This window comes from Bos indicus, chromosome 23 (genome assembly GCF_029378745.1).
Source record: "Bos indicus isolate NIAB-ARS_2022 breed Sahiwal x Tharparkar chromosome 23, NIAB-ARS_B.indTharparkar_mat_pri_1.0, whole genome shotgun sequence".
Lineage (NCBI taxonomy): Eukaryota > Metazoa > Chordata > Mammalia > Artiodactyla > Bovidae > Bos > Bos indicus.
In genome coordinates this window covers 36,694,179-36,722,042 of record NC_091782.1, presented here as the reverse complement: position 1 = coordinate 36,722,042, position 27,864 = coordinate 36,694,179, and the positions used below count along the sequence as shown (strand labels likewise).

At 39.6% G+C, this 27,864-nt stretch overlaps 1 protein-coding gene and 1 non-coding gene across 2 annotated transcripts; one reads left to right on the top strand and one right to left on the bottom strand.

Annotated features, from left to right (window-relative positions):
- The first annotated feature begins 828 nt into the window (after positions 1 to 828).
- LOC109576792 (placental prolactin-related protein 3) lies at positions 829 to 10,165 on the top strand. The gene is made up of 5 exons (XM_019985415.2): positions 829 to 883; positions 4,942 to 5,123; positions 7,309 to 7,413; positions 9,167 to 9,346; positions 9,977 to 10,165. Exons 1-5 carry the CDS (start codon positions 829 to 831, stop codon positions 10,163 to 10,165), a joined length of 711 nt encoding a protein of 236 aa, XP_019840974.2.
- On the bottom strand, positions 2,561 to 2,671 carry LOC139179206 (U6 spliceosomal RNA). Its single transcript, XR_011563631.1, has one exon. It is a non-coding gene; the product is annotated as a U6 spliceosomal RNA (small nuclear RNA).
- Positions 10,166 to 27,864: the final 17,699 nt, after the last annotated feature.

Genomic DNA, 27,864 nt, shown 5'->3' with positions numbered 1-27,864 from the left:
AAAAAAAACATCTAATATTTGCATACTTACTAATGAGGCATATCAAAAGGAAGATAATTTCCAGAGTTTACCACTCCATTGTTTTCTATATTTCATTTCAAAATTGAGCCACCTAGTAAGGAAAATGAGTTAAGAGATCTCAATAATATATAGATAGAAAATCAGTTTTTAAAGGGGGCATTAATGGATTATAATTTGGGGGTAATTTATTACTACTGTTGTAACTGTAGTCCTTTGATTCTCAACTGCATCAGGTTAATAATTTATTATAAATATTAATACCAACACAGGGACACATACTACTAAAGTTATAGTGAATAGAGAAAGACATATTAGGCAAGAAGTGAAAGTATGGGAAGTCAGCAATGGTAGCAAACTAAAAGGCAGTATTGCCTTGAGGGGAAAGAAGATTCTCAAAGTTTCTTGAAACAGCAAGAACAAACCAGATGTGAGGAGTTAGTTTAATTTGTAAACCAGAAGCTCTACCAGAAGAAATGTAAGTTCATAAAAACATTACGATGCTAAAACTCAAAATTTAGCTAGGGAATAGGGTAGGGTCAGGTATATAGACATTCAAAATTCTCCATTGCTTAGTGCATCAGGCACTCAAGGGCCACCCTCACTGAAGTCTTTCTCTATTGCTCAACCTACAGGTACCAGCATGGAGAAAGAGACAGCTCTACTCCACAGGCAGTAGAAGCCTACCTTTACGCCTCATGGCTTTCCTTAAGAAGCATTCCATGCAGCAGATTTCCTCCATCCCATCCCATTAGTCTGACTCCCCACGGTCAACAGGAGTCCTCACCCTGGGATCATTCCACAATCCCCATGGCTCCAGCTCCCAGCTTCTGTGGACACCAGTGGACTTACAACCCTGTCCAAGGTATGAAAGGCTGCAGCATGGCTTGTCTATGTGGTTCTCACTCCGTTCAGACTGTCACAGATTAGTGAGTTCTCTCCCCAACTGCTTCAAATGCCTCCCCCTTCCCAGTGGATGGCCATGGACGTAGGGATCTTTTCCCTGTGCTTCAGCTCCCTCTCCCCCAGTTGCAGGCTGGTCTGACTAGTTCTGCTCCTTCTCCCTCCCCTGCCTTGTCCCTTTTTTCCTTGTCCTACTGAGTTCTGTGTGGATCCGGATATTCCTTCTTAGTAGTCAGAGAGTCCTGCCAGGATTCACCTGTTCTTCTGAGAGAACTGTTGCATCTTTAGACGTTCTTGATGCATCAGTGGAGAGAAGTGTACCCCACTTCCACCTACCCCTCCATCATCTTGTCCACCCCATTTGTACATATGTTAGAAATGAGTTTCCCTTTCTATTAACTAACATTGCCATCATCACACATGTTTATCTTTTGCTTTTTGAGAAGAACACAGGTAAGTTCCACTCTCTTCAGTTCAGTCAGTCATTCGGTGGTGTCCAACTCTTTGTGACCCACTGACTGAGGCAACACAGGCTCCCCTGTCCATAACCAACTCCCAGAGCTTTTTCAATCTCACGATTAGATCATGAAGCTCAAAGTTAGATCCTCAGACCTTATTAATTTTTTATACATTAAAATATGTAACCTTTAAAATCCGACATAGAGGCACATAGTATTCAAGTTACAGTAGACTGAGAAAGGCAAAGCTTATGAAGCAGGAAATGAAATCATATAAAATTAGCAATGGTATCAAAACAAGGGGCAGTATTGCCTAGAAAGAAAGCAGAGTTCTCTAATTTTTGGAGACAACACGAACAAGCCAGATGTGAGCCAACTAGCTTAAGCTGTATACCAGAAACTGCACCAGAAGGAAAATGAAGTTCATAAAATTATGCTGATGCTAAACCACAACATCCCGACATAAGAGAATAGGGTAGAGTTTATGTAGACGCTGAAAACTACTCAGAGAGGTAGACATGGAAGCAAATACACTAATGAGCTTCTGAAAAATCAAAGCACAAAAGAGTCTGAAAAATAAATTGTAAAGGGACTTGGTAGTCTAGTCAAAAGAATAAGAGAATCAAATTAGTAAACCAAAATATAAAGACTTGTATACATGATAGACCCAGAGAATGCTCAGGAGAGAAAATTTCAGCCTTAGTGACCAGCGAAGAGAAGCCTCCAGCATCTGGAACCAAAACCCTGGTCAGGACTCATGACTGTGTGCTTCTGAGAACAGCCTCAGTTTCACAGTTTGGGCACTAAACCACCTAAAAGCAAACGCAGACAAGGATTATAGCCTGCTATGACAGTGAATCAAGACAATAGTGTTGGTTAGTTTACTTTTCTCATTCAACTATAAAGTTAATGAATCACTAACCAATGATAATTGACACCATCAGTTTCCAATCAGATCCTCTTTAGTCATACAATGGATATGTGAACCTGTTACATGATCCCCCAATAACAGTTTTAATAATTGAATTTCTTGATGTTTAATTGAAGGGTAATTGCTTTACAATACTGTACTGCTTTCCGCCAAACATCAACATGAATCTGCCGTAGGTATACCTATAGCCCCTCTTTCTTTAACCCCCTTGCCACCTTCCTTCCAATCCCAACCCTCGAAGTTGTTATGGAAAAATATGGAAGGCTTCACAAATTTGTACATCATCCTTGGGCAGGGGCCATGCTGATCTTCTCAGTATTATTCCAATTATTTAATATATGTGCTACCAAAGCAATCACACGAATAACATTTTAACAGAAAAAAAAATCATATAGTTAGTCATCTACCAATAAATGATCCATTACATTAAGAATTAGAATATTCTGCTATATTTACTCGGAGAAGGCAATGGCACCCCACTCCAGTACTCTTGCCTGGAAAATCCCACAGATGGAGGAGCCTGGTAGGCTGCAGTCCATGGGGCCGTGAAGAGTTGGACACGACTGAAGGACTTCACTTTCACTTTTCACTTTCATGCATTGGGGAAGGAAATGGCAACCCACTCCAGTATTCTTGCCTGGAGAATCCCAGGTACGGGGGAGCTTAGTGAGCTGCCATCTATGGGGTCACACAGAATCGGACACAACTGAAGCGACTTAGCAGCAGCAGCTATATTTACTGCCTCTTATAAAATAGAATTTTATAAGGTCCAAAGTTTCATGAAGGAATTAAGCATATATTTAGTCATAACACATGTATACTTACACAGAAGTATATGCACACAATAATGTCTATGTTATACAAGCTATTATTCTCCTTGCCTGTCACAATAAGTCTCTTTAGTTGATGAGAGATATAGTCCCGAATTTCTCCAACTTATATGTCTTCCTTTTGAGAACCACTTCTTTTATTTTCACCACCTATTTTTAAATGACCATTTTATTCTTATATACCTTCCCCCTTTAAACTAACAAAGAGCAGAGAAAACCTAGTAAATGCTGATAACTTATCCTTAATTAAATTACCACTCTTCTGGTAAATTGGAAAAAGAATCATGTTCCCACCTCATTCAGGAGGATAAAATCTCTACTTTATCAGTTCTCTTGCCCAAATTCAATTCTTACTCTCTTCAGTCTTAAATTCTGCTTACAAAGGATGCACAGGAAAAGTAATATTAAAATCATGCTTGCAAGAGCCTATGATTTTATGCTTCTGTTGGCCAAAGGTAGGGCCAGGAATAATTTCTGAAATATTACAATACATCGTGGAAGCATGAAGGTCTAATTCTCCTATCAAAGAGGAGATGTTTGGAGGTGGTTCAAAAACTAAGCCCTATGGGTTGTCAGGATGTACTCCTGACCAGACAGATAAATTTTGTCCCTAAAAAGTCAAAGTCAGGAAAGGGCAGGCCTTATTCGCAGAGCCAATGACATTATATTGGGTGCTGACCAGGTAATATTCTTGTATTAAATTTGGAGATTTATTTGCTGTTTTCTTGAAGAAACAAACATAACGAGAAGATTAAAGATGGATAAAAGTAGAAGAGCTGTCAAGGTACCTAGAAGAAAGGCTAGCCAGCAGAACCAGGCCCCCACATTGATAATTGTCAAAGACTGTAACAGTGAGTGTTTTATAGACAGAAGAACCAGTGGATAAAACCAATGTTCCAGGGTCACTGCTGTTTTGCAGTCAAAGACAAAATATTTTTCTCTTTAAGCACAGTCATCAGAGATCCTGATGTGTTCCTGGTTACACACATGCAGACCGAGGGCCACAGGCATGTGTGATGTGACATCAGGAAGTGAACAGATGAGTGTACTGGTGCCCAGTCACCTGCATCTGCTAATAATGGGACCTGGGGAAAATTACTTGCCCTCTCCAAGTCATCACATCTTCATTAACATAACTTGATGATCTTAGTGAAGATTAAGGCTATCTCACAGGGTTCCCATGAAACACAAATTTTAAGATGTTTTAAAGCTTTTGGAAAAGTATCATAGACATGCATGGGGTTACTAAGGTGAGCGAGCAGATCCAAAGTACAGTATCCTTTTTCTCTTGGTATTCTCTTTTTAGTCAATAGCAGCGATCAGTCAGTCATGTGTTTACTCTTACCCCAGCATGATGGTAAACCACACAGATCAACTGGACTTTTCTTGTCATTTCAGTGTCTAAAATGCAGGCATTAGTCAATGTAGAGTCTAAAAATTATGAACTTCTAGATGGCCTCACTGCTCAGAGTTGCAGAGTCCCAACATTAAACTGTCTTAAAAGAATGGCCTAAACACTCTGGCTCAGAATTAAGTTCCAAATGTTTGCAGAGCACAGAAGTCCTTCTGGCAGCAATACAAAATTACAGGGAGTAACCTACTTCTCCACCTATCTATCTGTACAAATATCATCATCCATGTAAATTTACACTGAAGGTGCTCCTTCTTCCTCATCCCTGCTACTACAGCACCACTCCTGCTCAGAGGAACAGGGAAAGAGGAGGCTTCCCACCACAGGATGTATTTGATAACCTCAGATGACTAGATCATCTCAGAACAGCTCATGTTTTTATTTAATCAGGGTCCTGCCTGCTGCTGCTGCTGGTCATGTCAAATCTGCTCCTGTGCCAAGGCAGAACATGCCCGTTCTGCTGTTCTGACGTGTTTGACATCCCCTTGGAATCCCTTAGAAACCTGTTTCTCAATGCTACCATGTTGTCCCGCGACATTGCCATCCATTCCAGCATAATGTTCACTGATTTTGTAAGTACTATGGTGGTGGTGGTTTAGTTGCTAAGTCGTGTCTGAGTTTTGCAACCCCATGGACTGTAGCTCGCTAGGCTCCCAGATGGAACCTTCGCATAGTGACTGAGCTATACTGTCCTTTCAACGAGAAGGCTGCATCAACCAAACTTCATATAACGCAGTCTCTAGGTCAAAGTAGCCATCAGCTCATAAGATGTGGAAATCGAAGAAAGGATCAGTTTTGTGAAATCTCAAAGATTCCTAAGAAGTGCAATAACTTTTTCAATTTCCTTTCATTCATTTTCTTCTGTAAATTTCCAAAATAAATGATTTTGTATTTGTCAGCCAAGAATGCCATAAAAAAATACAATAGACTCAGTGGAATAAACAACAGAAATTTCTTTCCTCACAGTTCTGGGGGCTAGAAGTATCAGATAAGAGTGCCAGCAAGGTGAGGTTCTGGTAAGAACTCTTTCCTCCCAGGCTGGATTCTCCATGCATGCTCACACATAATGGGGTTGGGGAAGAGAAAGACACAGAGATGTAGAGAGAAAAGAGAAAATTCTCTGCTGTTTCGCCTCATAAAGACACTAAACCTATTGGATCAGTGTTCCACCCTAAGAGCTGGTTAATGTTAATGGGCTTCGCTGGTGGCTCAGATGGTAAAGAATCTGCCCTCAGTGTGAGAGACCTGGGTTCTATCCCTGGGTCTAGAAGATTCCCTGGAGAAGGGAATGGCAAGCCACTCAAGTATTCTTGCCTGAGAACTCCCATGGACAGAGGAGTCTGGTGGGCTAGAGTGCATGGGGTCCCAAAATGTTGGAACCCTTTTCAAAACACAGCACTTTGGCAGTTAGGGCTCTAACACATGAATTTGAAGAACACACATTCAGCCCACAATACTACCTGACACAAAGCACTTTTAGGTGGGACTGGGGGAAAAAGAAGCATGTTGATTTTCTGGTCCTTCAATGTGTCTCTGGGCTTTCTTCTCCAGGCTCAGAGTAAATAGCCAACAAATGAGAACTGCTCTGCAGTGAACTGGGTGGACGGAACATGTTAAACAAAGCTGAAATCCTGTCACAAAAACAAATAATGGTAGTTTTTTTTAATGCTACAAATTATTGTTTTAAGTTTTTCAGTGAACAGTTGTAGAACTACAATAGAAGGAATGTTTACAATTGGAAACAATTATTCTCTTTTTGATGAAGGTATTTCAAAGTTGTGTGTTAATTCTTTTAGGTCAATAAAGGAGCACATAGTAGAGCAGACAGCTAATAAAAAGCGGTGCTGAAGATTTCTATTAAATTCACGTAGTTCTTTTTACTCACTAGTTTTGCTTCATCCTCCATTTTTGACTGTCCATTTTTTTTCCAACTCTTCCAAGTAATCTCTTTAAATGTTCATAACGTTCACTAAAGATTAGTTTTTCTCTGTCAATGTGTTAGCTAGAGTTTTCTACTCTTATTATTCTCAGTCCATGCTTAGTATTCCCTATAGCTTTATGCCATGTTTTTCTGCAGTACCGTTTTGTCGCCGTAAACAACATTGTATTCTGCACCTGGGAAGAACACTAAGCTTTTTGGTGTGCGGATTCAGAGATAAGTCAAAGTCATAAGCGTATAACTCTTTGTAAGGGAATATATTGGCTCTACCCCACAGTAAACAAGAGATTAAATGGTTAAATATAGGTGCATGCATGCATTCTAAGTCACTTCAGTTGTGTCCAACTCTTTGCAACCCTACTGACTGTAGCCTAACAGGCTCCTCTGGCCATAGGATTTGCCAGGCAAGAATACTGGAGTAGGCTGCTGTGCCCTCTTGCAAGGGATGCTCCTCACCTAGGCATCAAACCTGAGTCTTGTTATATCTCCTGCATTGGCAGGAATGTTCTTTACCACTACCATCACCTGGGAAGCACCAAGTATTGGTACAAAAGTGCTATATTTGGGTCAAATAATAAAAAATAAAAAGAAAAGAGAATAATAAAATAGACAAGGGGAAAAGGTTGAATTTAGAAAAGTTAGATGTAAAATCATTTTTATAGAGACAATGTATAGAAAAATAGGAAAAGAATGACTTTCAATTTTTGTGATGCTCCACGTTATAAAAATTACACAAATGTCAAACATGTTAATGTTCCTGTAATGGGTTCATCTACTGAATGCCCAAAAACCGTAACTAATTGCCTGATCACTTTCAGGATGAAAAATATGCCCAGGGCAAACAGTACGATATCAATGACGAGAGCTGCCATACCGATCCCCTCCCTACTCCCGAAGAAAGAGAACAAGCCCTAAAGATAAACGTGAGTCTTTCACCTGGGTTTTTCACTGGGTCAAATGAGACAGGAAGTATGTTACCAGACTTCAGATTATTAGAGGTTATGGTAACTGTACATGCAGAAAAAGGTGGAGGAATGGTAAGAAATTGAAAAGAAATTATATTATGCATTTGATTAAGCATGAGCGAAATCAAGGGATGACTAAAGATCTGTAGTAGCAAAATAAATAACAGATTTATAAAATGTCCATGCAGACAACTTTAGCTCAACCAATGCATTAGACACAGGATTGCAGCTAATATTCTGTATGAAAACAGGAAATGAATGGGAACTTCCATGTGTAAAATATAAGATTGCAAAATTCATGAATATATAAGAACACACCCCAGTTTTGAGTACTCCCTGTTACTAGTGACTCCTACGTGGGAGTCCTATACTGCACCACCTGAGCCCCCGCATCTGCCTTTCAAGGCTCTCCTGATTCTGCTTCTACCTCTCTGACACCTCCTTCACTCGTCATTCTCAATGACTCCTCTGTCACCTTTTATTCTTAATTTGTAAGTCTCCCCACAATGGCCTATAAACATTGCTTTGCTTCTCAAGGCAGCAACAATTGCCTCTGTTCAGAGGACAGCACAGTTTACATATCAAGCCTCAGTCATTTATGGCAGCTCCAAATTTTCACAGTTATAATCTCTCCTTTCTGATTTCCTGCATTATCCTTCATCCTAACATTATTCAAAATATTTTCACATGCATCCCTCTTAAAATACTATCTTCTCTCTCTACAACTTTCTTAAAGATACCAGCATTATTTTCCCCTGTTAAGCTCATTAATAATGAGGGTGATCAAGTAAAGGAAAAGGTCAAAGAGTAAGAAGAGGAGGGGTTTTTCAATAAGCTTATTGTTTAAAGTTTATTGAGAGTTACTACATGGCCATACATTTTACTCAGCACTTTATGTGCATTACTATATTTAATCCTATTCAGTTCTCTGTTCTTTACCAGTAAAACAGTTCATGGCTGTAAAGAAATCAGGCATATTAACTACAGAGTTTCAGACCCCGGGATTTTCATGCTGAATTCTGGTAATAGTAGTGAAGTAGGGGGCAAAACCCTCCATTGTGAATCCCACTGATGCTGTTACTAAAAACAAGACTGTGCCATTTTCTGCCCGGACACATGTCAACAAAACAGACTCTTCTGATATCAGAGGGGGCTGATGTGGGATCAGCTGAGGAGAGAAGCCTGTTTAGGAATGTCATGTCTTCTTCCTTATCTCTTTGTTATAATATCATAAAGCAATTACCAATCAAAAATTAATACAAGTGACTCATCTGATTCATTAATACGAATGAATCACTGGGTGACAATGATGTGGGCACAGGTGGAATCCCTCTTTCCTGGGTCAGGCACTGCAGCACATACTGACTTGTCGTAAAAACTTAGATTCTCTCAGGCAAATATACAAAGATAAAAGAACTCACTGAGTGGTGGTAGAATTTCAGAGGAAAAAGAAAATTCTTCATGTTATAAATTAGAACTCATCAGAAGAATTAGTTCCTAGCATAACCTAGATTTTTAATAATTCAGCAAAGTGTGAACTAATAGCTTACATTTTATCATTTTGAAACTTTTACTACCTTCAAATATCTCTGCACGCACATAGGAATAACCAAAAGTTTTTTTAGGTCAGCTGCTCTGAGCAAAGATCACATGTTACCAAAACCACTGAATTATGATTATTTTAATGAGACTGTTTCTTCTGGTTGCTTAGAATGAAGACCTGAGTAAGTGGATAATCATGTTACTGTACTCCTGGAAAAGACCTCTAAATCATCTAGTCACAGAGCTGCAGAATATGAAAGAAGTCTCAGATACTATCCTATCAAGTGCCAGACAAAATTTGAAAAAAGTACAAGAACTTCAAGAATTCATAGAGAGGCAATTCAGCCAGGTGAGTGTCCTGCAGAGGGCTTTCTTGCTTTGTTCATGAATGAAAGAGGTGACTTCTGTAATGTGTAAGGTGTTTTGAAATATCTCATTTTGTAAGAAAAAAATTTATGACTTCTATATTCTAGACTGCTACTATATAAAGCAGGAGCCTAGTCATTCATAGTGATAGATTCTACTGTAAAGGAATCAGAATTTCACTGCAATTTTTGACATGTGCAGCCTTCCCTGCATTGCACACAATTCCACCGAAAGCTTGCCTCTTCCTGGGCACTGGTGGTTGAAATATTTTCAAGAGTAAGAGAACTAAAGTACAGAATTTCCAAGATCAGCATTTTCTTCAAAGTAACCCAGGATATCTGCTACTGAAATTCCACTTGTCTTCTTTCTCTGTTCTCATCAAATCAAAGGATGAGAGTGGGAAGGAAGAAAAGAGAAAGTTAAAACTAAACGAGTTATGTTTCTACTTTTTAGATTCCTAATAGTTTTCTCATAGGCTGGCTCCAAAATCCATATCTAGAGAGTTTTATATTCGTATATCTTCCCCAAATCTTATTTTGATAATTAGAAGCAAAAAAAAAATGAGCAAATACTAATAAAACACATAAGAAGTCACTATCTTTTGGGTATTCAGATTATTTTTCCAGTAAGGCGGCTGACCGAGGGTGAAATAGTCTGGTCAGAACTTCCATCCCTGGTGTCCAGCGATGAAGATATTCGTCATTCTGCATTTTATAACCTGTTCAAGTGCCTGCAGAGGGATTCACATAAAGTTGACATGTACACCAAGATCATGTTGTGCCGAATCAACAACACGTGCTAAATCCAAAGCATCCCATCCAGCTCTGAGGTGGTGGTAATGTTCTATCCCATAGCAAGCTTCTTAGAAATTTATAGTTTTTTAATGCATGCTCTGTGAAATGGGTCTCCTCTAAAAAAATAAACACAGACTCTGTAGAGATGTCAAAATCTAAGAGGGCAATTTGTTAACATTTCTTATCTTCATTTAAGAGTAAATCAAAAGAAAATCCACACCTACAATTGAAAGAACGAAGCTCCTATTAAAATTAGTCACAAATAGCAGAAGCTGGCATTACAACGAAGACCATTAAGAGATTATGTGAGAATCACAGCCAATTTTCTGAGTCAAGTTATTAGAATCAAAGAATTAGACAACTGTTCGTGGTTCTAGTCATGCTACCAAGAAGGCTGAATTCTCAGGATTCTTTATGAAAGCCAGCCACGACTTTCAGCCAACTATCACAGTGTTACACCAGACAAGATAAATGCTTTGCACCTTTGTATAAATAGCATGAGGTTTACTGAACTGTCTAAAGATTGTTAGGATGCTGTCTTAGTCCTTCTGGGTTGCTATAAAAAAAAAATATATATATATATATATATATATATATATATATCTCAGGCTTAAAAACAATGGAAATGGGTTTCCACAGCGTGGTCATGCAGGGTCCTGTCTGGTCACATACTTCTTACTATATCCTCACACGGGGGAGGGCTTGGGAGCTCTGTGGGTCTCTTATATATAAAAGCATTCATCTCATTGAAGAGGCTTCATCCTTACAACTCCATCATCTCACAAAGGCCCCACCTATGGATGTCATAACCATGAGAATCAGGATTTCATCATATGAAATTTCTGGGGGATACAAAGGCTGAGACCATAGCAGATACAAAGGTGAACTGGCTCATCCTCTTGCAGTGGCTGTCATCAACCGCACTCCACTGCATCCTCATTTCCTGCATCACCATGCAGCCATTCCATATTCACTCTGGGTTTCACAAGTCCAGGTCAGTCAAGTGTCAGCTCCATCTCATATTCAGCCTATTCAGTGTTCCCCTCTCCCCTGCTGAGGCCCAGGGAACCTACCACGAAATGCAGATATGTCCATTTCTGCAAGGTCCCTTCTCTCTCCCTCTCTGGATCTTCATTCCTTGGGCCAGGTTGGATCAGGGGAAATGGTAACGAGATGGGAAAGTTCTGATATCACTGACTTACATGGTGCTGTTGAAGCCTTTTCTTGATCCAGACAGACTGATCTGAAATTCCCCCTGACTGACAAGTGTTTCCCTTGTGGGGAATCCTTGTGATTTTCCAGGACATTCAGAAGTTGGGGATCCCCAAATTCATAGTTTCCTTTTTCATAAGGGGAAAGGTTCTGGAACCACAGCTCCCCACCTGCAGTAGTCACCACAGCCTCTCTGTTTCCCTGAATCTGCAAGCATCATCTGGAGAAAATTAAGCAGCCCACAGTGAGCTGCCTACTAGCTGACCCACAGGAAACCCATGTATCATAAACACTCTGAACAACTGAATGGCAGAAATACTGGTGTGCATCTGTCCAACGCCTGCGGCCTCTGGACGATTGTCCAAATGGTCACATAGACACAGAGTAGATCAGAAAGCTGGATTTAAAAACACATTTATCTGATAAGTGAAATACCGTTCTCTCTTCCTTTTAGAGTAACCATCCTAGTCATTAATTATTTCACCTAGTAGTTCCAGAAATATAAAATCCTCCAAATAAACTGAGTCTCTACTGAGATTGGAGCAGTGTGACTGGATTAGGGTTGCTTAGCTTGTTCAACAGCCTCCAAACAACCTGGGATGAGGGCCGATCTCTGACTGTCTCTCCTAAGAATTCAGTGATGTACCTGGTCTGGTTTTACAGCATCTTTAGGGCTTTAGCAGTAATTCCTGATACAGAAAATGGGAAATCAAAAAGTAGAAGGGAAAGGGGGATGAATAAGAGAGAAGGAAGAGAAAGACAGAAGGAAGGAAAAGCAGCAAAGGGAAAGTGAGTCAAGGACTTGGGTAGTGAAGGATGAAGTGCTGTGAGAACACTTTATTTTTAAGGACCCAAATATATATGCTTCTTTAATATCCTAAGAGCAAATATCTCATATTCTCTTTTATTTCCATTTTCTCTTCTCTCCTATTTTTTCTGAAATTGTCCTTTATATTAGAAGTATCCGTTTGTTGTTACTAAAGGTCATAGTTCTAGAGAGAACAAAGCTTGGCAACTCTTCAGGGCAGAATCCAGCCAAATTATCTTCTTTTAGGCAAAGACACCTTTCACCCACATACAGGAACACTGTCCAGCAAAACCAACCTCTTCCCTCATAGGCAGGGTTATTCTTGCCTGATTCCTGCCCCTGCCTCTACCTCGGATGACCCAAACCTTTAGAATTATGACAGAATACCCTCTCCCAAAGCAAACTATCAATCCCTCCTTTGGCTCCTTCATGCATGTAAAGTGTCAGCTTTCTTGTACTTTCACTTTCTTCTTTCAAAGGTAAAAGACCATGAAAAAACCCTGTAAGCACTTTCTAAGTCATTTACTGCCCAAAACACCTAATTCTATTTTGTTACTTGCTTAACTTTCTTTCCTTCAATGTCTAGACCTTTCCAGCAGAGAGCATGGTATTTATTAGAGGGAAAAATCGGCAATAAAGGGGACAATGCAATTTGAGGAAACATATACTCACCAAGAGACCACGCACATCTTCATGTATTTGTCTGTTATAAAATTTATTTCAAGCATAAATTTAGGACTTTACATCAAGCACAGAGGTGGTAACACTGAGAGTGCTCTACTTGCTGACTGTGACATATAAAGTGAATAATGTAGATTTCAGACAATATTGAACAGAGCCATAGATATTCTATAGAGTCAGTCAGGAATAGCCAAAGAGGGGACATTTGGACAGGATTTAACAATCATTCCCTTGCCATCCAGAAAGCATCAATTTTTCCCTCTTTTACAGATTTCCATATAAGATTACATTTGAAGAAATGGCCCTACTATATCAAGAATAGTAGCAGTGGTTCCCAAATGGAAACAAATGAAGAACCTTTGAAGTTCACTGACCTTATAGATTAGTAAGTCACATGTCATGGATACAGTGAGACTTAACTGAGGTTTAAAAAAGTCTCTATTTTCCAGAAGCAGGCCCACACTTGTGGAGATGGAAAGGGTGATATAAACACACAAATTGCTTTATTGCATGGTAGAGTGAAGAATAAGATGTGATGCCAACATGGTGCTACACTGGATTGAAGTAAAGCTAGGAGCCATCTGAGTGTGGCATAGGAGTGACGCAGATGGGATGGCTTTATGATGGAGTTTTGAAAGGTTGATGGGATATTGATGTGGAAAAATAGGAAAACAGCATATCTGTCAATTCATTTAGGATCATCTTATGAAGTAAGGGTCTCTGACATCCTAGATCAAGGCAACTGATATATTAATACATATAGCCTTAAAAGGTATCAGTGAATAATCAAGTCTGACAAAAACACAAGAAATGTTCATTTTTTACCATACATGTTGTATCTCTCATGATTATGCTCCCATGATATACTGTATATATTATTGTAGGGTTAGAATGGAGAAATACTTGTATGCATTTTTATGCATTAGGGAGAATCATATATGCCAATTTGGAGAGTTTGTCTTTATTCTACAAAGCAACAGGAAACCAAGAACATTAAGTCCAAGATAGCAAAATGTTCCGAATTAGAAAAGAGAAACTTTAATGTGGATTGAGGAGTTGTGGCTGTTGGGGCTGGTAGAGAAAAAGAAAGAGACCAGAAAGAGCTGGGAATATTATGACACTAAAAATCAAAGAGGGCTCTGCCAAGTGAAAAGACGCAATGGATGTGAGAGATACAGGAAATGAAATAGACATTGACCACATGCAAGGAATGAAGCAGACAGAAGAGTCAAAAAAGACATCCAGCAATATGGGACTAGTTGAGTCTATCAATGACTGAAAAGTTCGAGAGAAGGGAGGAGATAAACTAAGGTTTTATCCAAAATTGTCTTAGCTCTATTTTCCTGTATTTCATCATCTTAGTACCAGAAATCACCAAAAAAGAATGTTAAGGTTCTGAGCAAATGATAGAAATAAGCACACTACGAAGCTTTGCTAGACAGTCTGGAATACCAGAACCAAAGCAGGACCACCCAGTGATAACAAGCAGTAAGTCACTAGTCACTTTCAACACTTAAATAAGACATACATTGTAAAGCATAGAGGATGAATAGAAATCAAATGGAAACAACCCATACCTTTACAGAGCCAGCCTAAACAGAACCTAAAACCTAAACCAAATAGAGGTAATGGTCTCCTTAATCATGTGCCCACTTTCTCCAAGAAGTTCTCATCCTTTTGCCTGAATCCTCCCTTGTTTACTAACGCTTCATTACCTTACTCTCAGCAGATGATCAGCTAATCACTAATCAAATAAATAATTAAACAGTGTTCACTCCTGAGATATATTTGTATTGATGGACACTTCAAACTGAAAAGTTTTCTAATCCTCTGAACGTAAAACTCTAAAACTGGAAGGACTCCTTCCCAGCCTCTTTCCAAAATGCCCAGTGGGCAGCAATTGCGAGTCCAGCTACTTAGATGTCTTCTGCCATTATTACAACCTGTTTGGATAGTGAAGACAGGAGATGGATGAAGCACTGAAAGATGTGGAGAAAGAAATGCATGGACAAGTGGAAAAGACAGCACAAGCCTTAAACACCAATCTATGCCAGCACACCATACCATGTGTGATGGGAGCCAGGTGGGCCTAATGAGGGATGGATTTTTCAAGAAAGCTCTACATGAGTTGGCACTGAGAAACCTGATTCAACTCAACTGTTTCAACATAATTCTTTGATTCTAAGACTCTAGCCAATTTCATATTTAACTTCACTAAGTCAAAAAGGAAATATGCTTATTGGCTATTTGAACACTGTTAAGAGTTCTTGCCTGGAGAATCCCAGGGACAGGGGAGCCTGGTGGGCTGCCGTCTATGGGGTCACACAAAGTCGGACACGACTGAAGTGACTTAGCAGCAACAGCAAGAGATCTTAAAAGTTCTCATTGCAAGAAGAAAATTGTAACTATTTCTAGTTACAGATATTCACCAGACGTACTGAGGTGATCCTTTTGCAATATATATATCAAATAATTATGTTCTATACCTGAACCGAAAATAACATTGTATGTCAATATTATCTACGTATAATGATCAGATCAGATCAGTAGCTCAGTTGTGTCCGACTCTTCGAGACCCCATGAATCGCAGCACGCCAGGCCTCCCTGTCCATCACCAAATCCTGGAGTTCACTGAGACTCACATCCATCGAGTCAGTGATGTCATCCAGCCATTTCATCCTCTGTCGTCCCCTTCTCCTCTTATCCCAAATCCCTCCCAGCATCAGAGTCTTTTCCAATGAGTCAACTCTTCGCATGAGGTGGCCAACGTACTGGAGTTTCAGCTTTAGCATCATTCCTTCCAAAAATGCCAGGGCTGATGTCCTCTAGAATGGACTGGTTGGACCTCCTTGCAGTCCAAGGGACTCTCAAGAGTCTTCTCCAACACCACAGTTCAAAAGCATCAATTCTTCGGCGCTCAGCCTTCTTCACAGTCCAACTCTCACATCCATATATGACCACAGGAAAAACCATAGCCTTGACTAGACAGACCTTTGTTGGCAAAGTAATGTCTCTGCTTTTGAATATGCTATCTAGGTTGGTCATAACTTTCCTTCCAAGGAGTAAGCATCTTTTAATTTCATGGCTGCAGTCACCATCTGCAGTGATTTTGGAGCCCAGAAAAATAAAGTCTGACACTGTTTCCACTGTTTCCCCATCTATTTACCATGAAGTGATGGGACAAGAAGCCATGATTTTCATTTTCTGAATGTTGAGCTTTAAGCCAACTTTTTCACTCTCCACTTTCACTTTTATCAAGAGGCTTTTGAGTTCCTCTTCACTTTCTGCCATAAGGGTGGTGTCATCTGCATATCTGAGGTTATTGATATTTCTCCTGGCAATCTTGATTCCAGCTTGTGATTCTTCCAGTCCAGCGTTTCTCATGATGTACTCTGTATATAAGTTAAATAAGTTAAATATACAGCCTTGACGTACTCCTTTTCCTATTTGGAACCAGTCTGTTGTTCCATGTCCAGTTCTAACTGTTGCTTCCTGACCTGCATACAGATTTCTCAAGAGGCAGATCAGGTGGTCTGGTATTCCCATCTCTTTCAGAATTTTCCACAGTTGTTTGTGATCCACACAGTCAAAGGCTTTGGCATAGTCAATAAAGCAGAAATAGATGTTTTTCTGGAACTCTCTTGCTTTTTCCATGATCCAGCGGATGTTGGCAATTTGATCTCTGGTTCCTCTGCCTTTTCTAAAACCAGCTTAATGCCTGAAACTAACCTGAAACATTATTGTCAATGTGACCTATGTATAATGATCATATAATCATTATGTTATATACATAACACAAATGCATACCTTCAGTTAAGTTCAGTCACTCAGTCATATCCAACTCTTTGAGAGAGACCCCATGGACTGCAGCACATCAGGCTCCCCTTGTCCTCCACCATCTCCTGGAGCTTGCTCAAACTCATGTCCATTGACTCAGTGATGCCATCCAACCATCTCATCCTCTGCCATCTCCTTCTCCTCCTGCCATCAGTCTTTCCTAGCATCAGGGTCTTTTCCAATGAATCAGTTTTTTGTATCAGGTGGAAAAAGTATTGGAGCTTCAGCTTCAGTATCAGTCCTTTCAATGGATATTCAGGGCTGATTTCCTTTAGTATTGACCGGATTGATCTCCTTGCAGTCCAAGGGACTCTCAAGAGTCTTCTCCAACACCACAGTTCAAAAACATCAATTCCTCGGTGCTCAGTTTCCTTATGGTCCAGCTCTCACATCCATACTGACTACTCAAAAACCAGAGCTTTGATGAGATGGAATTTTATTTATATGTATAAACATATATATAGACACACCTAGGTAAGGAAATGTTTTTGAAAAGAAATAAAATTATATTTTGGATAAAGAAAACAAATCAACTAGTATATATATATATTTTTTAAACCTGCATTTTAGTTATCATGTTGGATCTAAAACCTTATCTTCAAATGTAGTTTATGTTTATGCTGATAAAAGAAAAAAAACGTTTCTTAACCTATAACATTAACTGCAGAACAGCTTATTTACAATAGTTAATCAAAACCACAAAATTTTGAAATCTATAGGCCTGCCCAGTACTCTGCTATTGATTTAACCAATTGATCAATGACTTAATTTCTCCTTGACTCAGAAACTCTTATAGGTGCTTGCTGCTGCTGCTGCTAAGTCGCTTCAGTCGTGTCCGACTCTGTGCGACCCCATAGGCAGCATCCCACCAGGCTTCCCCATCCCTGGGATTCTCCAGGCAAGAACACTGGAGTCGGTTGCCATTTCCTTCTCCAATGCATGAAAGTGAAAAGTGAAGTCGCTCAGTCATGTCCGACTCTAGGGACCCCATGGACTGCAGCCTACCAGGCTCCTCTGTCCATGGGATTTTCCAGGCAAGAGTACTGGAGTGGAGTGCCATTGCCTTCTCCTAAAGGTGCTTAGTTTACATCAATAAACAAAGCAGGCAGACACTTGTCCTCATGGAACTGATATTCTACCTGGTGGAAGACAGATAATTTGCAATAAACATGAATCCAAGTACATTATATGGTATGTTAACAGGTGATCTGTACACTGGGAAAAGAACTAGTAAAGCAGAGGATGGGGTTTAGGGAATAAAGGTGAAGAAAGGGAGGTGATTTAAAGAAAAACAACTTAGACCACACTGAGGGGAGCAAACATGCTCTCTTGCATTCAAGATTCAGGTTTTCCCCTGTCCAGGCAGGTCTCTTGGTCTTCTACCCAACTGCAAAAATGTTTCCATCTCTGAGGCTCTGTGTAAACTCATGCAAACATGGATGTTCTGAACATTCTGCCTCTCTTCAGTTGAACTGGTTTCATAAAAAATTGTTGGTAAACTCCCCCAAATTAAGTAACATTTTATGCAGCAAATTTTGATAATTTTCTGTTTCCTGAAGAACCAATCCCCAAATTACTTTCCATTTTACAACACACTGTCAGTGACCTAATTATATTATGTAAAAATATTTTATATATATGCTGCCATTCTAATATATTATGACATTTAAAAATATACACAAAATACAAATTAAATGACAGTGAGATAAAAATAAATGGAAATGGAAATGCTAACATTTTCTTCCCCGGGGGATGAGGATACTCATCTTTATGGCCACTGGACTAATGGATTCTGAATGTACACACATAATTATACCAGTAGTTTAACTATCATAATAAAGTAATTTCTTTTATATATACCTTCAATCAAAGTTCTCAGAATACCACAAGGGGTCAAGAATAAAATTATATGTCAATAACTCTCTTCATATGCATACATAAAATATTGTGAGCTCAATTAAGGAATCCTCTTTAATTGTTTTGTTATTCCATCAATTCATCTACTGGTAAATAATCCAAACTCTACAATAGATTTCTTTTTTTCAGGGTTTAAATCTCAAATCATAATAAAAGCAGAGCAATGACCCTGAAAAAAATGGCCTGGTGAAAAAAGTTGGCTTAAGCTCAACATTCAGAAAAGTAAGATCATGGCATCTGGTCCCATCACTTCATGGCAAATAGATGGGGAAACAGTGGAAACAGTGGCTGACTTTATTTTTCTGGGCTCCAAAATCACTGCAGATGGTGATTGCAGCCATGAAATTAAAAGATGCTTACTCCTTGAAAAGAAAGTTATGACCAACCTAGTAAAAAGCAGAGACATTACTTTGTCAAAAATGTCTGTCTAGTCAAGGCTATGCTTTTTCCAGTGGTCATGTATGGATGTGAGAGTTGGACTACAAAGAAAGCTGAGCACCGAAGAATTGATGCTCTTGAACTGTGGTTTTGGAAAAGACTCTTGAGTCCCTTGGACTGCAAGGAGATCCAACCAGTCCATCCTAAAGGAGATCAGTCCTGGGTGTTCATTGGAAGGACTGATGTTGAAGCTGAAACTTCAATACTTTGGCCACCTGATGCGAAGAGCTGACTCATTTGAAAAGACCCTGGTGCTGGGAAAGATTGAGGGCATGAGGAGAAGGGGATGACAGAGGATGAGATGAATGGCATCACCAACTCAACGGACATGGGTTTAGGTGAACTCCGAGAGTTGGTAATGGACAGGGAGGCCTGGCGTGCTGCAGTTCATGGGGTCACAAAGAGTCAGACTAGACTAAGCGACTGATCAGAACTGAACTGAAATGGCCTAGAAGAATAAATAAAATGTCGTATGGATATATATGTATATATATGTATATATATATATATATATATATATATGCATTTGTAAAGAAAATTAATGAAAAAATACAGAAGACTCACAGTTTGCTGAAACAGAAAGTGTACTCCCTCAGAGCTGAATATATATATAACCTAGAAAAGATACTTTCTCAGCTTCTGATGATTTCTAAAGAAGGGGACTCCATGACTTTCATCTCCAGTCTGCTGTGGACCCCTTTCCACTTTCCTCCTCAACTTCCCTCCATAAAATCTCTTTCCTAAGTTATAAAACACATCTTAGGCTTCTGGTTCAGAGAAGATGACCTTGATCTCTTTGTGCCAACTCCTCTGTTTGTTCTGGAAATAAGAAGAGACCACTAAAAGAGACCTTGTATATTTGGCAAGAAGAAGGTGAACTAGATTAGGGCCTGAAGAATGGAAGAGCAACACACCTAAGAGAAGACAAGCCAGGCCCAGCATTCCTGACCTCCAACCCAGCATCAGAAGGCAGCCTGAGTAGGGCTGTTCCTCCCAAGGAATAAATGTGAAGGAACACCAGGTGGTGGTTTAGTTGCTAAGCTATGCCTGACTCTTTGTGATCTGTGGAATGTAGCTCACCAGGTTCCTCTGTCCATGGAATTCTCCAGGTAAGAATACGGATTCCCATGTCCTCCTCCAGGGCATCTTCCCAACCCAGGGATTGAATCCAGGTCTTCACAAGGCAAGTGGATTCTTTATTGTCTGAGCCACCGGGAAAGACCAAGAAACTCAATAATCACATGGATATTTGGAAAATAAAAGGATAAAAACGTGTTAATATTAGATAAAGTAGACTTTAGAGCAAAGGAAATATCTAAGGACAAAGGAATACAAGGACATTATATAAGGAAAAAAGAGTCAATGCAGCAGGATACATAATAATACTAAATATGTATATACCAAACAACATACTCTCAATATACTTGAAGCAAAAATAGATACATCATCTGAATACTCCTATAAACTTTAATGAGATTGAAACTGTGACATAAAACTTTTGTAAAAGAAATCATCAATCCAAGATAGTTTGACCAGAGAATTTTTTTTTCATTTTTTTAAATTTATTTTTTTTTTTTAATTTTATTTTATTTTTAAACTTTACATAATTGTATTAGTTTTGCCAAATATCAAAATGAATCCATCACAGGTATTTTTAACTTTACAATATTGTATTGGTTTTGCCATATATCAACATGAACCCGCCACAGGTATACATGTGTTCCACATCCTGAACCCTCCTCCCTCCTCCCTCCCCATACCATCCCTCTGGGTCGTCCCAGTGCACCAGCCCCAAGCATCCAGTATCATGCATTGAACCTGGACTGGTGACTCATTTCATATATGATATTATACATGTTTCAATGCCATTCTCCCAAATCATCCCACCTATATTTTAAAAATTAAGGTCAGTTTGACATAACCTCTTTAAAAAAATTAAAGAGTAGGAAACCATTCCCAACTAATTAGGTGGGGCCGATATCGCTCTGTATGAAAATCAGACAAAGGCAGTACAAAAAGGAAATTTCAGACTAACATCTCTCACAAATTTGGAATTAAAAGTTTTCACTCTCACACATACAAATCAACAAAATGAATTCAACAATGTATAAAAACATCTCTTGATAGTTTCTGGTCCCTACCTAAGTCTGGTCACATTACCTATCTCTTCAAAGGGTTTAAGTGAACCAAGGATACAGTCAGTTAGGGGCCCAGTAATAATATTATGATACCAGAAATACAGTGACAAATACTCTAGGTCAAATCAGAAACTGACTTCTCCCATTAAAGTTAACCCTACCCAGTCATCCTAAATTTCTAGCAAAAATAACTACAACTAGATTCATAAGATAAAGAAAACATAGCTACTATATAGAAATGGTGGGTGTGTTTGATATTCTTTAAATGCCCCTGGAGAACCCTGGCTAATAGAGTATTGCCAAGAGAATGCACTGGTCATAGGAAACACACTTTTCCAACAACACAAGAGAAGACTCTACACATGGACATCACTGGATGGTCAACACCGAAATCAGATTGATTATACTTTTTGCAGCCAAAGATAGAGAAGCTATATACAATCAGCAAAAACGAGACCCGGAGCTGACTGTGGCTCAGATCATAAACTCCTTATTGCCAAATTCAGACTGAAATTGAAGAAAGTAGGGAAAACCACTAGACTTTTCAGGTATGACCTAAATCAAATCCCTTATGATTATACAGTGGAAGTGAGAACTAGATTTAGGGGACTAGATCTGATAGATAGAGTGCCTGATGAACTATGGAATGAGGTTCATGACATTGTACAGGAGACCGGGATCAAGACCATCTCCATGGAAAAGAAATGCAAAAAAGCAAAATGGCTGTCTTGTGAGGCCTTACAAATTTCTGTGAAAAGAAGAGAAGTGAAAAGGAAAGGAGAAAAAGGAAAAATATAAGCATCTGAATGCAGAGTTCCAAGGAATAGCAAGAAGAGATAAGAAAGACTTCCTCAGCAATCAATGCAAAGAAATAGAGGAAAACAACAGAATGGGAAAGACTAGAGATGTCTTCAAGAAAATCAGAGATACCAAGGGAACATTTCATGCAAAGATGGGCTCAATAAAGGACAGAAATGGTATGGACCTAACAGAAGCAGAAGATATTAAGAAGAGGTGGCAAGAATACACAGAAGAACTGTACAAAAAAGATCTTCACGAACAAGATAATCACGATGGTGTGATCACTGACCTAGAGCCAGATATTCTGGAATGTGAAGTCAAGTGGGCCTTAGAAAGCATCACTATGAACAAAGCTAGTGGAGGTGATGGAACTCCAGTTGAGCTATTTCAAACCCTGGAAGATGATGCTGTGAAAGTGCTGCACTCAATATGCCAGCAAATTTGGAAAACTCAGCAGCAGCCACAGGACTGGAAAAGGTCAGTCTTCATTCCAATCCCAAAGAAAGACAATGCCAAAGAATGCTCTAACTACTGCACAATTGCACTCATCTCACATGCTAGTAAAGTAATGCTCAAAATTCTCCAAGCCAGGCTTCAGCAATATGTAAACCATGAACTTCCAGATTAAAAGGCAGAGGAACCAGAGATCAAATTGCCAACATCCACTGGATCATGGAAAAAGGAAGAGAGTTCCAGAAAAACATCTATTTCTGCTTTATTGACTATGCCAAAGCCTTTGACTGTGTGGATCACAATAACTGTGGAAAATTCTGAAAGAGATGGGAATATCAGACCACCTGACCTGCCTCTTATGAAACCTGTATGCAGGTTAGGAAGCAACACTTAGAACTGGACATGAAACAACAGACTAGTTCCAATTGGAAAAGGAGTACGTCAAGGCTGTTTATTTTCACCCTGCTTATTTAGCTTATATGCAGAGTACATCATGAGAAATGCTGGGCTGGATGAAGCATAAGCTGGAATCAAGATTGCTGTGAGAAATATCAATAATCTCAGATATGCAGATGACACCACCCTTGTGGCAGAAAGTGAAGAAGAACTAAAAGGCCGCTTTATGAAAGTGTAACAGGAGAGTGTAAAAGTTGGCTTAAAGCTCAACATTTAGAAAACGAAGATCATGGCATCTTGTCCCATCACTTCATGGGAAATAGATGGGGAAACAGTGGAAACAGTGTCAGGCTTTATTTTTGGGGGGTCCAAAATCACTGCAGATGGTGATTGTATCCATGAAAGTAAAAGATGCTTACTCCTTGGAAGGAAAGTTATGACCAACCTAGATAGCATATTCAAAAGCAGAGACATTACTTTGCCAACAAAAGTCTGTCTAGTCAAGGCAATGGTTTTTCCAGTGGTCACATATGGATGTGAGAACTGGACTGTGAAGAAAGCTGAGCGCCAAAGAATTGATGCTTTTGAACTGTGGTGTTGGAGAAGACTCGAGAGTCCCTTGACTGCAAGGAGACCCAACTGCTGCTGCTGCTAAGTCAGGTCAGTCGTGTCCGACTCTGTGCGACCCCATAGATAGCAGCCCACCAGGCACCCCCGTCCGTGGGATTCTCCAGGCAAGAACACTGGAGTGGGTTGCCATTTCCTTCTCCATTGCGTGAAAGTGAAAAATGAAAGTGAAGTCTTTCAGTCGTGTCCAACTCGTAGCAACCCCATGGACTGCAGCCTACCAGGCTCCTCCTTCCATGGGATTTTCCAGGCAAGAGTACTGGAGTGGCTTGCCATTGCCTTCTCCAGGAGATTCAACTAGTCCATTCTAAAGGAGATCAGTCCTGGGTGTTCTTTGGAAGGAATGATGCTAAAGCTGAAACTCTAATAGTTTGACCACCTCATGCAAAGAGTTGACTCATTGGAAAAGACTCTGATGCTGGGAGGGATTGGGGGCAGGAGGAGAAGGGGAAGACAGAGGATGAGATGGCAGGATGGCATCACCGACTCGATGGACATGAGTTTAAGTGAACTCCGGGAGTTGGTGATGGACAGGGAGGCCTGGCGTTCTGCCATTCATGGGCTGGTAAACAGTCAGACACGACTGAGCGACTGAACTGAACTGAACTGAACTGGGGAAACCTGTTGATCATTTTCTATTATGTTATGAACCTTTGGAGGCTGAGAAGACCAGACTTCATCCCTCTAGCTCTCTTTGCCTCTAACTTCTACTTGAGTTTGGCTAGAGGTGGACAAAAGAGTTTCATGAGTCAGTGGAGAAAAATTAATGGATTGATTCTTTCCTCTGACTCCTTTCTTGCTGGGAAGTGGCCAAGTTTCTCCACTAAAGCCCAGAGCTCTGGTCAGAGAACCTCACTTTTAGCTGCAGCTATGTACAAGACTCTTTAGAGACTGCAATATCCATTCTCTTCCTTTGCCCTGTTGGCTTATAAGTGTTTGTGAATCTATGTTCTTGCCTGTCTCAAAGAGTTTTGCTTTTCCTTTTAAGCTATCCTTAGCTCTGATACAACTTCCAAATCCTTAAAATTCATTGTGTGTTAGTCGCTCAGGCATGTCTGACTTTTTGTGATCCCCATGGACTGTAGCCTACAAGATTTCTCTGTCCAAAGGCTTATTCAGACAAGAATTCTAAAGTGGGTAACCATTCCCTTCTGCGTGGATCTTCCCTACCCCAAGGGTGCAACCCAGGTCTCCCACTTGGCAGGTAGATTCTATACATTTTGAGCCACCAGGGAAGCCAGATTTCTTTATTTTCCTTATCTGTTTAAATCTTCTTGATTTCTGACAATGATAGGGGTGGCTATAGAGCTGCTAATTAAAGATGGTCCCTCAAAGATCTAATGCTAAACTGCTTACAACAGGAGGGAGACATCTTTTTCCCTGACTCCAAAATCATAAATACAAGAATGTGTCACAGGTCATGTAAAAGTAAGTGCTGAGAAATCAATGATTTAAGAATGAATTTGGTCAAAGTGCACAAACTTTAAGCTGTAAGATGATGAATAAGGTCTGAGGATCTAATGTGTAACATGGTGACTAAGGTTTGTAAAGTGTTATTGACATTTGTGGGGCTTCCCAGGTGGTCTTAGTGGTAAAGACCCCTCCTGTCAGTGCAGGATGCATAAGAGACGTGGGTTGAATCCCTGGGTCAGGAAGATCCCCTGGAGGAGGGCATGGCAACCCACTCTAGTATTCTTTCCTGGAGAATCCCCATGGACAGAGGAGCCTAGCAGGCTATATAGTCCATGGGGTCACAAAGAGTTGGACATGACTGAAGTCAGTTAGCACACATGTAAGAGAGTTAAACTTAAAAGTTCTCACCAAAAATATCTTGAAAAATAAATATGTGAGGCGATATTAATAGACATGTTAATTAAATTAATGAGGGACTCCATTAATCATGTATACCTATTTAAATTGTAATGTATACTTTAAAAATCTTCCCATTTTATCTGGAAATCATATTTTAAAAACCTGAAAAAAGAAAAAAAACAAGAATTTCAATACTTTTCATATCATATTATAGATATTTCAGCCATTACTTTTGGTATGTGAAAGGTTTTTTTTTTTTTTTTTTTTTATTCCAGATAATAACCAGTGAGATTCACTGGATATTCAGAAAAGGAAGAAACCTTGGAAATTATCTAGAAAATCCTCTCATATTAAGGATATATAGGTAAATCCAAGAATGATTAAGTCACTTATCTAAACTTATAAAACTCGATGCAATGGTAGCAATATAAACCAGGTTTCCTTAATTTAGAAAGATGGTAATGATAACCCTGTATGCGAGACAGCAAGAGAGACACAGATTTTTTCCCCCATTTAATCATGTCCAGTGTTTTATTGCATGCAGGATGCTGTTACAAAATGCCAGAGGTTGGGTGGTTTATAAACCACGTTATTTATCACAGTTCTGGAGGCTAGAAGTCCAAGATCAGGGTACCAGCATGGTTGAGTGAGTGAGGGCCTCTTCCAGGACATATGCCTAAATAGAAGGGATGAGCAAGTATTTCAGGCCTCTTTCACAAGAGCCCTAGTCCCCTCATGTGGCCTCTGCCCTCATGACCTAATCATTTTCCAATGGTCCCACCTCCTAAAATCGTCACTTGGTGATTAGGTTTTCAACATATGAATTTTGGGAGAACACAAGCATTTAGACCATGGTACCCAATGAGGAGACTGACTTGACTAAAGTAACCCAATGCCTCATCCATACTGAATGCTCTGTGGTGCTGATAGGAAGCCAAGGACTAAGGAAGCTGAATGAGGACCAGTAGCCCCAGGTGGAAGTTCTGAGATGGCAAACTCCTTGATGGATTTCCCAACAATATAAGAGTGTCTCCAGGGTCTTCCTTGGTTATAAGTCATTGAGCAATCCACCCCCTCCTATACATGTTCCTATTTGAAATATGAGTTAATTACTGAGTTCTTAGATAAAGTACCAGTAGACCAACATGGAAACATCATGACCACGCATATGAAGAAAAGGGCTTTTGACAGATACAAATTTCAGTGTGGAAAGTCCTCAAGACTTTATTCACTTCAGATAGCAATTACACGTTTGGGGATCTCCCAAGACCATTCTTGGGTTCCATCATCAGCTAGAACTGCAAGAGCTCACTGAGCTGACTCATTTGAAAAGACTCTGATGATATAACTGAAACCTGTTATACATGTGGTTGTAGTTTATTCCAGATCTTTGATTTATTTTTAATTCATTTTTTTGTTTTTAGTGCAGTAAAATTGATTTACAATGCTATAAATGTCAGTTTTTGTTGAACAGTGAATAAGTTATACATATATATATATCCACTCTTATTTGGAATCTTTTCTCATGGAGAAACAGACAGGTTCCAAAAAGGAAAAGGAGTATGTCAAGGTTGTATATTGTCACCCTGCTTATTTAACTTATATGCAGAGTACATCATGAGAAACGCTGGGTTGATGAAGCACAAGCTGGAATCAAGATTGCCGGGAAAAATAACAATAACCACAGATATGCAGATGACACCACACTTATGGCATAAAGTGAAGAAGAACTAAAGAGCCTCTTGATGAAAGTGAAAAAGGAGAGCATAAGTTGGCTTAAAGCTCAACATTCAGAAAACTAAGATCATGGCATCCAGTCCCATCACTTCATGGCAAATAGATGGGGAAACAGTGGAAACAGTGGCTGACTTTATTTTTTTGGGCTCCAAAATCACTGCAGATGGTGATTGCAGCCATGAAATTAAAAGACGCTTACTCCATGGAAGGAAAGTTATGATCGACCTAGAAAGCATATTAAAAAGCAGAGACATTACTTTGTCAATAAAGGTCCATCCAGCCAAAGCTATGGTTTTTTTCAGTAGTCTTGTGTGGATGTGAGACCTGGACTATAAAGAAAGTTGAGTGCCTAAGAATTGATGTTTTTGAATTGTGGTGTTGGAAAAGACTTTTTTTTTTAACTTTACATAATTGTATTAGTTTTGCCAAATATCAAAATGAATCCGCCACAGGTATACATGTGTTCCACATCCTGAACCCTCCTCCCTCCTCCCTCCCCATACAATCCCTCTGGGTCGTCCCAGTGCACTAGCCCCAAGCATCCATTATCGTGCATGGAACCTGGACTGGCAACTCGTTTCTTACATGATATTTTACATGTTTCAATGTCATTCTCCCAAATCTTCCCACCCTCTCCCTTTCCCACAGAGTCCATAAGACTGTTTTATACATCAGTGTCTCTTTTGCTGTCTCGTACACCGGATTATTGTTACCATCTTTCTAAATTCCATATATATGCGTTAGGATACTGTATTGAGTTTTTCCTTCTGGCTTACTTCACTCTGTATAATAGGCTCCAGTTTCATCCACCTCATTAGAATTGATTCAAATGTATTCTTTTTAATGGCTG